This window comes from Rhineura floridana, chromosome 5, assembly GCF_030035675.1.
Source record: "Rhineura floridana isolate rRhiFlo1 chromosome 5, rRhiFlo1.hap2, whole genome shotgun sequence".
In the NCBI taxonomy this organism is placed as follows: domain Eukaryota; kingdom Metazoa; phylum Chordata; class Lepidosauria; order Squamata; family Rhineuridae; genus Rhineura; species Rhineura floridana.
The window spans coordinates 142,711,283-142,724,618 of record NC_084484.1 but is presented as its reverse complement, the minus strand read 5'-3'; the positions used below and the strand labels follow the sequence as shown (position 1 = coordinate 142,724,618).

The window sequence follows — 13,336 nt, the reverse complement described above, 5'->3', positions numbered from 1 at the left end:
ATATCTCATACTTGAATGATTACTTGCAGGCATTGATGCTTTGGTTCTTTTGTGATGGAATTAAAAAACATGAATCCTAGTGAATCTATTTAAGGTATTCCAACCCACATCGCTCACTTTCTGGATTTGTCTCTGGAACAGCATTTAATTCCCAAAAGCAGTTCACTCTGTATACTTACTTGATAGGAAAGCAACAATCTCCTGTTTTATCTTTCCCTATCCAGACTACCGAGGCAGTGCAAACTATGAGAGGATATATGGGTTAATATTCTAGGAGCCACACAGCTTTCCTATAACATATGAACGGGTATTATAGTGTACACAGATCTTTAAACAATGCTCTCCAGAGTGTGCCTTTCAAAAATATTGTGAGAAGCAGCCTTAAATTCTCCAAAAATATCTGGAGTTGCTGGTATGCAGAAGTTCTATGCAACAATGCAATTTTTCCCATCAACCTCTAAACAACAAATCAGCAGACACAACTTTTATTTTCACATGAAGTTGCTATTCCTTATCTGTTGCTTCATTCAGTTTCCACTGCATGTTCTTTGCAGTGATATGGAATAGACACTAATACTCTTTACTGCAAATTCTCCTACCTGTTATTTCTTTTCAGTACCTTTATCAGTGGAAAGAGAGCCAGCCACTGCCCCTACAAATTTCTTTTGCATTTTCTGTTGTGCAAGTAATCGAAGTGCTATGTGGTGTAGTAGTTTCCTCCTTCTGTGGCATAGAGAATAATCATTATCTCTTGGAGGAAGAATGAAACTTCATACATTAATGCCCATATAAAATGACTCAACAGTTGTGATGGTAAGGTGTAAGTGAGGTGCATTATTATTCAGTGCAAAGCAATAGTGACATTTTGTGATTGATACTCAGGTGACTGGAGGAGTCTGGAATTTCAGTCGTGTCTGCTGTAACATATTTGTAACTATGGATGTGATGATGTGCACAGCCAGCATTTTAAATCTCTGTGCTATCAGCATTGACAGGTAAGAGCAGAAGAGCATAACAGTAACCTGTAGTGGGAAGGGGGAGATTCCAAATGGGTCAAGAAGGGGAAGTGGGTTGCATTTTAATCTGTTAGGGATAAATGTAGAAAAATGGCTTATCTGAGGGTTGTACCACATATGATCATTTTTATATATGTGTCCCATCCTGTGTCTTTGTAGTGAAAGAAACTCAGGAAATCATATGAAGGCCCATGATAGTTTTTTAAAGTTAACCAGATGTGAGAGCAAACTATGGCCTGGGTCATGTGTCACAGTAAGCCATGGCTTACCAGGACTGCAGTAATGTGCTGGGTCCCAGAGAGGAGTTTACATCTGCTTTACTCTTACCTGGTTCTTTTAGCTCAGTGTTGTGCAGCAGCTAAGCTAAGGTTTGGCTGAACCTGTCGTCTGAACCAGGGATCATAGGTAAGATCCTCCTTAACCACAACTGGTAGCTAAGGTTTGTTCTATGTAATTATACAGCCACAAGAGTGGCTGTATACTATAGCCAGCATGGATTTTTCACATTCCGCAAACTGAAAATGTCCCCCATGCCATTCTGCTGCTTCCCATCAGCTCATTTCAAAACAAAACCTTACAAAACGTATACTTCTGAACTCAGAAACACTTGCTTAACAACCCTCTCAGTTTTCATGGTGATACACAAAACAGAGAATTGAGAGTTCAAAATATAAAATAAGAGAAAACAAATCCAGACCCCTGTTGGACTTGTTTCTGTCAGTGGTCTCATAATTTGTTGAAATTAATTAAAAATCAGCCACATTCACAGAGTACCTGTAATCCTATTACTGACCTTGCCCCATATGCTGACCTTCTTCTTCTGCAGTTTAAAAGTTAAAAACTGCATGGCTGATTTTTAGTGAATTTAAGAAATTTAACATTGAAGTCTATTATAACGTTGGGCATGTTCAGTAAGAACCAGCTGTCAGTATTCTAAAAGCCAGACTCACAGCTGTCTGCTTGGCTAATCAGGTGGCCACACCCACGCCACATTTTATTTCACTTTAGACAGTCATGGCTTCCCCCAAAGAATCCTGGGAAGTGTAGTTTGTGAAGGGTTCTGAGAGGTGTCAGGAGACTCCTATTCCCCTGACAGAGCTCCAGTGGCCAGAGTGGCTTAACAGTCAGCCCCTCTTCTGGGGATTGTAGCTCTGTGAGAGGAATAGGTCCTCTCCTAGCAACTCTCGCCCTTCACAAACTACACTTCCCAGGATTCTTTGGGCAAAGCCATGACTGTCTAAAGTGAAGTAAAGGCCTGGTGTGGATATGGCCAATGAGAGTGTTGGTTTAAATTTAGGTGGGAGACGACATGCGCCTGCTGAAGAATAAAAAGGTGAGGGAATCCCTGAAAAACAATGATACTGTTCACAATGTTTTTCTTTTGGAAAGGAAAGAGGCTTTCCCTATGTCAAGTATCTGCCTACCCAATCTTCTCCCCTCCTCCTTCCTGCCCCTCCCCGCTCTCCCTTCCTGCCCCTTCCCCAGATCAATTTCACCTATCCTAACCCTGATTGTACAGAAGTAAATCCCACTAAAAAAAACTCAAAAAGCATGCAAATGATCAGATCTCCCCTCCCCTCCTCCTCCTCCTATCCCCTTCCTTTTGCCCCTTTCCGTCCCCCCTCTCCATCCCCTTCCAATCCCCTACCCCTTCTTCCTGCTCCCTCTCCTTTCCGCTCCTGTCCCCTCCCCCCCCTCCTCCATGGTCAGTTTTACCTATTCTAAGCATGATTGCATGGGAGTAAATCAGATTGAACTCAATAAGTATGCAAATGATTAGACCTGCCTTCCCCCTCCCTTCCTCCTCTCTTCTTCCTCCCCTCCCCTCTTCCTTCTTCCTCTTCCCCTGCCCACTCCACTTCCTGTGAAGCTTGGAAAAATTTGGTAGCATGTGCCTCTGAGCGCATGGTGAGTGATGGCAATACCTGCAATCAGCCCAAATTACAGAAACAAGACATGTGCTGTGCTAATCTTGTTCTGGTAGGGAGGAAGCAACATTATTACAACAGTTGATATAGTTCAGATAGTCACTTTAAATATGTTTGATTTACTTTGCAATTTTAGTGAAGTTTTCTATAGTAAATCATTTTCTTTTGCTTCTGTTTCTGTGAATATGTGAAGTACCACAACACTTTGCAAAATTTACACTAAAATAACTCCAAAAGCTATTGTGGAATAATGGCACTGACTATTCTGCAGAATAGTCTCCAGTAGACATCAGGAGTGTCTCAGTTTGCACAAGATAAAATAGCGGGAGGGAAAATATATTCTAGCAAATTTCTAGGTGTGCTCTATGTTTTTAATTGATCATGCCTACCCTTCCTTAAGAGAAGTGGTTTAAACATAGCAGGCTGAAAACATGCATCTTGGGCAGGCCAAGTTTGTTTTTTCCAACAGCTAGACATTGCTTAAGTAGCAACATATTGTAATCAGTCTGATTTTACATCAAACTGCTGTTTCAAATTCAACTGTTAATGCACCCAAAATAGAAATAGAACATAACCTCCAGTTTGAAACACAAAAGGCTGTCTTCACCATCATATGACATTGACCAATAAAAAGGCTTTGAAATTAATAAAAATAAATTTGACACAGATTTCTAGGATGAGTAATGAAAGAAATGTAATTTTCTAGGTTAGATTCTCTGTAGAAACAGTAGTAACACAGGGAAGGAGCAAAGTAAGAAGAACACCAACAAACATACAAAAATGTAATCCATCTTTGGACATGGCAGGTGTTGCCACCACTCACCATATGCTCAGAGGCACGTTACCAAATTCTTCCAAGCTACACAGGAAGTAGATTGGAGTATGAAAGACTAACCCAAATTGTGTTTGCATTTGTACAAATTTGTAGGGCAGTACAATATCTCAGAGAGGAGGCCAAGTTTCCTGCTGCCTTGGTACATTCACTATAGCCGCCCAATTTCCCTGCTTTTTAAAGTTTGGTAGAAATATCTGTGGGCTATAGGTACATTCTTAGACCACAAGGTTTTTTTGCCTATTAGTGAATCTATGGTTACAGATTGTACTTAAGGAGGGGAGACCTTAACCACGATCTCAGGTTGAAATGACACCCTAAGCCAAACTTTGGCTTAGCTGACATACCATGATGTGCTAAAAGGATGGGGCAAGAGCAAAGTGGCTGAAAGTTCATGCAGTCCCATTTGGCTTACCATAGCATATGAACAAGGCCTATATGTTACATGCAAATGCATATAATGGAGCCTTACCAGTGTGGTGTAGTGGTTAAGGTGTTGGACTACAACCTGGGAGACCAGGGTTCGAATTCCCACATAGCCATGAAGCTCACAGGGTGACCTTGGGCCAGTCACTGCTTCTCAGCCTCATGAAAACCCTGTTCATAGGGTTGCCATAAGTCGGAATCGACTTGAAGGCAGTACATTTACATTATTTTTAACATTTTTTCACTCACTTCAGTGGAGTGGGAAGGGGCACTTAAGATTTCTGCACTGGCCATTTTTTCCAGTCACAATAATGCATAATGCATCTGAAACGCCATAAATGGGGTGGGGCGGCAGATAGGCATTTGTTGTTTCATTCCAAATCATAGCATCCAGAGGCTGCTTTTCATTAACAATATCAGGGCTCCATTACTCTGACAGACAAATAAATACATGCATACATGCACACAGACATCTAGGTACAGAAAGACTTGCTGCAGAAATCTCCTCCTGTCACAATTGGCTGTGTCTTTGGTTCACTACTTTTTCTTACCTTTTTAGACAATGTGTAACTATCTACTTCTTTTACTCTTTTTTCCTTTTCTTTTTCACTCTGCTTGTCTTTTTCATCTCTGACTATGACTACTGCATTTCCTCCCCTGTTCCCAACTTTCATTTTGCACCATTGTATTTATTCTGTTTTCTGTGTCCTTCTTTTAATTTCTTCCACTCTGAATTCAACTTTGTCTTCCTCTGTTGCTGACTTCCCTTTCCTTTCCCATGCATTTCCTGTATAACAACTCCTCCATCCTCATCACCCTTGCTTTGGAGTTGGTTCACTTTGCAGATACACTGCAGTGGTTATGCCTGTTCATTATCAGTACAGCACAGGGCCCAGCTCTTGCCGAAGAGTGTCCGTTATGATAGCAATGGTCTGGTTGTTGGCATTTGCTGTTTCCTGCCCACTTCTCTTTGGCTTCAACACCACAGGTAAACAACAATATCTTGAAGCACAGCCTTTGTACACAAATGTGGGGCCTCCTAAGTATTATGGCTTTAAGAACTCAGCCTCTTCTTTGTTCCAGCAACAATGTGGAATACCCCTCCTTGTTGTGGGTCAACAAAGAAGATACAACTGGAAAATCATCAATAACTTTTCAGCCTCTGAACTACATTTTTTTTGGAGCTTGCTTGTTTGTAAAACCAAAAACCATGTTGTATTTGTCCTTAGAACTATATCCTTATTATACACCAATTTCTGTAGTTTAAAAGTTACTCTACCGTCTCTTTTCTATGCATTTTTTTCTTTGTCAGGTGATCCTAATATTTGTTCTATATCCAATCCCGACTTTGTTATCTATTCCTCTGTGGTGTCCTTTTATCTTCCATTTTTGGTGACCCTGCTGCTCTACATCCGGATTTACATGGTGCTGAGGCAAAGGCAGAGGAAGCGAATCCTCACCAGACAAAGCAGCCACAGTGGCAAAGCCTGCTACAAACGGCAGGTATGACCCATGAACAAACGCATCAAACAGAATTTGTCATCTATCACTGCATATACTGTGAGTCTTTTTATGAACACAGAAAAGGCTTTATTTAAAGAAGCCTCAATAATGTTAACAGTCGTGTTCTATACTCTGCTTGCAGGACTACTAGAACTCAGGAGGGACAAACTAGAAACACGCAAAATCGAAACTTCCCAAGTGGCTTGTGAACATTACAACACAGACCTTTCCCCCCCTCCTACATGGGCTACCCCACTACAAACTTCATTGGACATATCTGCCCAGAAGTCTGTCCAGCTTCTATACCTCCTGTGCCATTTCCTCACAGTAAGCCTGCTCAGCTCCCGTAGCCTACTGCAGGAAGAGCAAATGTGACTCCCCACCAGCTGTTGATAGATTACAACTCCCATCATACCTGACCATGGCCCACACTGGCAGGAACCAATGAGACTGTAATCAGACAACACATTGGCTACCCCAGCCTAATGCATTGCACTCACTCTGTCTAACCTGCTTGTGTTCTTCCCACAAGCCTCTGGTTGGACACTGTGGTAGACCTTTGGTCTGACCCAGAAGGATTCTTCTTGTGGTCTTAGAATGGAAATGGTTTCTTAATCCCTTCTTCTCTGGCAATTTATTTGATGAGAATCACTCCTCAGGACAGGTGCTTTCTCCCAACCCCATGGGGAAAAAGATACAAGCATCTCTAGTCAAAAAGGCTTTGCAGGTTTTTTGAAGTACTGCCCAGACCTGCAAAACTTGTTTGAGCAGAGAAAGAGTATGCAAACCATGAGCAATGATGGATCTATCATTTTACTTATAATTTCAGTGGACACACACATTATTTAATGAGCAAGTTTTTAAAATATCAGATGTACTGCAACACTCTGTGAGGCAGTTGAATATTAATTTTATACAGTGGTGGCTGGTGTTCATTGGGACTGGTGGGATGGAAGGCAGGGAGCCCAACAGCAGGTGGAGCCAAAGCCAATGACAGGCAAGGCCAGAGCCAATGACAGGCACTGGCAATTCTAGTTTTGTCCCCATCCTCCTCCATGTTGAGTTCTATAAGGGGCAACACTGAAACTGAGGAGGAGGAAGCTAACAGGTAGGACCATCTCCTGGACCAGTTGTAAGTAAGAAGACAAGCAGGTGGAAGCTGGCTGAGGGCAGATTGAGGATTGGTGGGGTCACGCCCCACTTGCCCAAATGGACCAGTCTCCACTGGTTTATGTTAACTAGCAGACAAAAATGTACTAAACATAAGAACGTAAGAAGAGCCTGCTGGATCAGGCCAGTGGCCCATCTAGTCCAGCATCCTGTTCTCACAGTGGCCAACCAGGTGCCTGGGGGAAGCCTGCAAGCAGGACCCGAGTGCAAGAACACTCTCCCCTCCTGAGGCTTCCGGCAACTGGTTTTCAGAAGCATGCTGCCTCTGACTAGGGTGGCACAGCACAGCCATCACGGCTAGTAGCCATTGATAGCCCTGTCCTCCATGAATTTGTCTAATCTTCTTTTAAAGCCCTCCAAGCTGGTGGCCATTACTGCATCTTGTGGGAGCAAATTCCATAGTTTAACTATGCGCTGAGTAAAGAAGTACTTCCTTTTGTCTGTCCTGAATCTTCCAACATTCAGCTTCTTTGAATGTCCACGAGTTCTAGTATTATGAGAGAGGGAGAAGAACTTTTCTCTATCCACTTTCTCAATGCCATGCATAATTTTATACACTTCTATCATGTCTCCTCTGACCCGCCTTTTCTCTAAACTAAAAAGCCCCAAATGCTGCAACCTTTCCTCGTAAGGGAGTCGCTCCATCCCCTTGATCATTCTGGTTGCCCTCTTCTGAACCTTTTCCAACTCTAGAATATCCTTTTTGAGATGAGGCGACCAGAACTGTACACAGTATTCCAAATGCGGCCGCACCATAGATTTATACAACGGCATTATGATATCGGCTGTTTTATTTTCAATACCTTTCCTAATTATCGCTAGCATGGAATTTGCCTTTTTCACAGCTGCCGCACACTGGGTCGACATTTTCATCGTGCTGTCCACTACAACCCCGAGGTCTCTCTCCTGGCCGGTCACCGCCAGTTCAGACCCCATGAGCGTATATGTGAAATTCAGATTTTTTGCTCCAATATGCATAATTTTACACTTGTTTATATGGAATTGCATTTGCCATTTTTCTGCCCATTCACTCAGTCTGGAGAGATCCTTTTGGAGCTCTTCACAATCCCTTTTTGTTTTAACAACCCTGCAAGCAAACTTGGCCACTTCACTGCTCACTCCTAATTCTAGGTCATTAATGAACAAGTTGAAAAGTACAGGTCCCAATACCGATCCTTGAGGGACTCCACTTTCTACAGCCCTCCATTGGGAGAACTGTCCGTTTATTCCTACTCTCTGCTTTCTGCTTCTTAACCAATTTCTTATCCACAAGAGGACCTCTCCTCTTATTCCATGACTGCTAAGCTTCCTCAGAAGTCTTTGGTGAGGTACCTTGTCAAACGCTTTTTGAAAGTCTAAGTACACTATGTCCACTGGATCACCTCTATCTATATGCTTGTTGACACTCTCAAAGAATTCTAATAGGTTACTGAGACAGGACTTTCCCTTGCAGAAGCCATGCTGGCTCTGCTTCAGCAAGGCTTGTTCTTCTATGTGCTTAGTTAATCTAGCTTTAATAATACTTTCTACCAGTTTTCCAGGGACAGAAGTTAAGCTAACTGGCCTGTAATTTCCGGGATCCCCTCTGGATCCCTTTTTGAAGATTGGCGTTACATTTGCCACTTTCCAGTCCTCAGGCACGGAGGAGGACCCGAGGGACAAGTTACATATTTGAGTTAGCAGATCAGCAATTTCACATTTGAGTTCTTTGAGAACTCTCGGGTGGATGCCATCCAGGCCCGGTGATTTGTCAGTTTTTATATTGTCCATTAAGCCTAGAACTTCCTCTCTCGTTACCACTATTTGTCTCAGTTCCTCAGAATCCCTTCCTGCAAATGTTAGTTCAGGTTCAGGGATCTGCCCTATATCTTCCACTGTGAAGACAGATGCAAAGAATTCATTTAGCTTCTCTGCAATCTCCTTATCGTTCTTTAGTACACCTTTGACTCCCTTATCATCCAAGGGTCCAATCGCCTCCCTAGATGGTCTCCTGCTTTGAATGTATTTATAGAATTTTTTGTTGTTGGTTTTTATGTTCTTAGCAATGTGCTCCTCAAATTCTTTTTTAGCATCCCTTATTGTCTTCTTGCATTTCTTTTGCCAGAGTTTGTGTTCTTTTTTATTTTCTTCATTCGGACAAGACTTCCATTTTCTGAAGGAAGACTTTTTGCCTCTAAGAGCTTCCTTGACTTTGCTCGTTAACCATGCTGGCATCTTCTTGGCCCTGGCAGTACCTTTTCTGATCTGCGGTATGCACTCCAGTTGAGCTTCTAATATAGTGTTTTTAAACAACTTCCAAGCATTTTTGAGTGATGTGACCCTCTGGACTTTGTTTTTCAGCTTTCTTTTTACCAATCCCCTCATTTTTGTGAAGTTTCCTCTTTTGAAGTCAAATGTGACCGTGTTGGATTTTCTTGGCAATTGGCCATTTACATGTATGTTTAATTTAATAGCACTGTGGTCACTGCTCCCAATCGGTTCAACAACACTTACATCTCGCACCAGGTCCCGGTCCCCACTGAGGATTAAGTCCAGGGTTGCCGTCCCTCTGGTCGGTTCCATGACCAACTGGTCTAGGGAATAGTCATTTAGAATATCTAGAAACTTTGCTTCTTTGTCATGACTGGAACACATATGCGGCCAGTCTATGTCCGGGTAGTTGAAGTCACCCATTACTACCACCTTTCCTAGTTTGGATGCTTCCTCAATTTCATATCTCATCTCAAGGTCTCCCTGAGCATTTTGATCAGGGGGACGATAGATCGCTCCCAGTATTAAGTCCCTCCTGGGGCATGGTATCACCACCCACAACGATTCTGTGGAGGAGTCTGCCTCTTTTGGGGTTTCGAGCTTGCTGGATTCAATGCCTTCTTTCATGTATAGAGCGACTCCGCCACCAATACGTCCTTCCCTGTCCTTCCGATATAGTTTATATCCAGGGATAACTATAGTGTTTAGAGGGTCAAACTAGAACTGAGGAGATCCAGGCTCAAAGTCCCACTCAGCCATAAAGTTCACTGGGTGATCTTGGGCCAGTCACAATTTCTTGTATTAGCCCTACCTCACAGGATTGTTATGAAGATGAAATTGGGGAAGGGATAGCCATGTGTGCTGCTTTGAGCTTTTTGGAGGAAAAGCAAGACATATATGTAATAAAAATTAAAAGCCACAAATTCTGCATAGGGTTAGAATAGTGTCAGTACCAATCTTATCTTGCATGGCAATATTCCTGCTACATAAAGAATACCAAGCCTCCGTCTTACAATTTTTGTAAAACATTGGAGCAGTTTCTCAGATAACAACACTATTAATGCAACCTTAATATAGGACACTTCATTCCATGGCAGTATATTGAGGGAAAACAGAGATAGAAGAAATGAAACAACAGTCTAGGAAATTCCACAAATTCTTGACAAGGGCAGGTTGATGTGAGGATGTAAAATAATTTGGGATGATTTTAATTTGGGATGGGGAAAGGAACAAAGCAGAGGTTTTGTACAGATTTCACTACATCCCAAACAAAATTCAACTCCATTGTCAGTTATGTATTCCAAACATCCTATGACCTTTGACAATAAAGTTGGGTTTCCATTGGCTGAAGGCCCTGCTCCAATCATCCTCTTTAGTAGAAGCTCATGGCATTTCTACAATGGAGAGGGCCTTTTCTGCTATGGCACCCTGACCTTGAAATTCCCTTCCCAAGGAGACAGACCTGGGAGCAACACTACAAGCTTTTTGGCATCATGTGAAGACCTTCCTATTTGCCCAGCATTTTTGATACTTTTTGTTTGTTCTGGTTTGCTCTTTAGTTTGGCCATATTCATTTCTGGATTTTAAACTGCATTTATATGCTATGTGTGAATTAGACTCTGTACACCCTTTTGTACACTGTGCTGGACTCTTTGGATGAAGGGTAGTTAACAAAATTTCAAATAACGAAATTCAAAGCTATTCACTTTGGTGTCAAAAAGAGAGAGAGCTTTTCATACATTGCTCATAAGTGGCCCTTGAGGAACATATAGCTTTGTGGTAGAGAACATGTTTTACATGTGAAAGGTGTCAGGATCAATCCCAGATAAGAGTGGGAAAGATTCCTGGCTGTAACCCTGGAGAGCTGCTGCTAGTCAGTGCCGACAGTACTATGCTAGAATGACCTGTGTTCTGACTTGCTATAAGGCAGCTTCCTGTGTTCCTCAGCAGTTCCTGATTCTTCTTGGCCTCTTGTCTTTCAGCAACATACAGAAATGAAAGCTTTGTACCAGACGCCTCCAGATGCACTCTCATGTTGTTTGCAGATAAAGGGTTCAAACCAGATGCTGCCTGCTGAAAAGAAGCCCCTGACACCCACTGAACTACAGCAGTATTGCAGCATCTGCCATGAAACGTCCTTCTCCAGTACAGGGAATAAAGAGGCTGTTGACTTAAAGGTGAGGAGAAAAATCAAGGATCAAAGTTTAGAAGTACGCAAACTCAGCAATGGCAAAACAACAACCTCCTTGAAGCTACCATCTCAGCAGCATCGGACAACACAGCTCAGAGAAAGGAAGGCCACACAAATGCTAGGTATTGTTCTTGGTAAGTACTTTTATTTATTTCAACAATCTATATGCCAATTACAGATTATAGTCATCTGTAAATGCTTGTTGCATCGTATTCTGTAGTTTAAATGTAAATCTGCATTCTGAGTTGTATCCAGTGAAATATTATTCAGAGTAGAACTACTGAATGTAATGGACCCAAGTTAGCTGTGTCCATTAATTTCAATGAGTCTACTCTGAGTAGAGTTAGCATTGGCGACAACCCTCTGTTTTAAAATATGTCTTTTCCACTTTCTTTCCTGCTTTAACAATGTTTCCACATGTGACCAGACAGCCAAGAGAATCTCAAAGGAGCTGTCTGCTTATGTGGTAAGGGGCCCTAAAAATAATGGAAACAACCATGGCTAAACTCTGCACGGATTTATTTTCAGTATGCCAGTTTTGGTAATGCGAATTGAATCTCAGGTACATGGATTGGGTTGGGTTGCATAGACTGATATTCAGACTGAAGCACTTCTGAGCCAAAGTGGTGGTGATATCTCATTTTCTTTTTTATTCTAGGGACTTTCATAGTCTGCTGGCTGCCATTCTTTTTGACACACATCTTGAATACACATTGCCAAGCTTGTCACATCTCCCCAGAGTTGTACAGTGCTGCCACATGGCTTGGATATGTCAACAGCGCCCTCAATCCTGTCATCTACACCACCTTCAACAATGAGTTCCGTAAAGCTTTCCTCAAGATCTTGTACTGCTGAAAGCTTGGAGAATGAAACAGCATCACATACTATACAGATGTAGCGGATAAGCAGCTAGGATGGTTCTGTACACAACTGAGTGGATTTTCTCAGCCAGCAGTGAGAAAAAACATTGGGCTCGCTTTTACATTGGTTTTACTCTAGCAGCTACTGGGGGATTTATTAATTTATTTTTGCAATAGTAGGAAAGTGTTCTGTGTTAAACACTGGTGCAAAAAGAACCACAAAACTACACTAAAGTTTGGCATCCCTCAGAAGGACACATTATGACACAATTCAGATAGTTCCAGGATGCAGCATGTTTGTGCCTGTCTGTATGGCACTTTAAAAGGACAAAGTTCTATGATTTCTTCTGACATGGATACCTCCAAGAAACATGTATTTTACTATGAAGAGTCCTGAAGAGATTCCTATTGGGAGAGGTCAGACTCAGGAAGATCTGATGTTGTTACACTCAGTGTCTGAAGTATAGCAGAGTCTTTCGCTGCATGTAACAAGACTTCAGCCAACTGTGAACTGCAAAGCAGAATGCAAGTGCACACAATTGAAAAAGGGGCTGTTGTGCACTGCTATACTGTATATCTAAATATATCATGCTGGGCAATATCACCCATGCAAGGAGTCTTTGGACTTCACTGATTTCACACATTGAAATATCCTCACTTATATTTTTAGCTGTATATTATGTAGATAATGCCAGACAAAGTAAAAAAGAGCAGCTTTACCAACACTCAATAAATAAAACTAACGTCCTGGATTTATGCTATTACATAAAAACATCCTCATATATTCTTGAACTCTTCTCCAGCTTACCTTCATTTGGAAGTAATTTCAGTTTATTTCAATGATATTTCCAAGGATTAAATTTACAATGCAAACCTAAGCATGTTTATTCAAAAGTATGTTTTACTGTGTTTGATAAGGCTTTCTGCCGTGTAAGTGTGCATAGGATTTCAGCCTCAAGATATTAGAACATTAGACAAGTATCATGATACTTTTATTTGTTTGTTTTAAAATATTTATATTGCACCTTCCTGAGTATGACTCTTCCAAGACAGGTTGCATACTAAAAATTAAAAAATACAGTATCAGCAATTAAAGAAGCTTCTAAAGACCTCTTCTCACAATGTTAATAACCCAGCATCCATAACACATCCAGTTTATA

The 13,336-nt window shown here is 41.7% G+C and overlaps 1 protein-coding gene across 1 annotated transcript in view; it reads left to right on the top strand.

The window, feature by feature from the left end:
- The window catches only part of DRD3 (dopamine receptor D3), a 33,805-nt gene extending 21,240 nt beyond the window's left edge, over positions 1-12,565 (top strand). The window contains exons 2-6 of the mRNA XM_061629545.1: positions 883-995; positions 5,048-5,190; positions 5,515-5,705; positions 11,108-11,450; positions 11,975-12,565. Of these exons, the coding sequence (XP_061485529.1) occupies positions 883-995; positions 5,048-5,190; positions 5,515-5,705; positions 11,108-11,450; positions 11,975-12,171 (987 nt within the window). The 3' untranslated portion in view covers positions 12,172-12,565. The remainder of the gene's footprint in view (positions 1-882; positions 996-5,047; positions 5,191-5,514; positions 5,706-11,107; positions 11,451-11,974) is intronic.
- Positions 12,566-13,336: the final 771 nt, after the last annotated feature.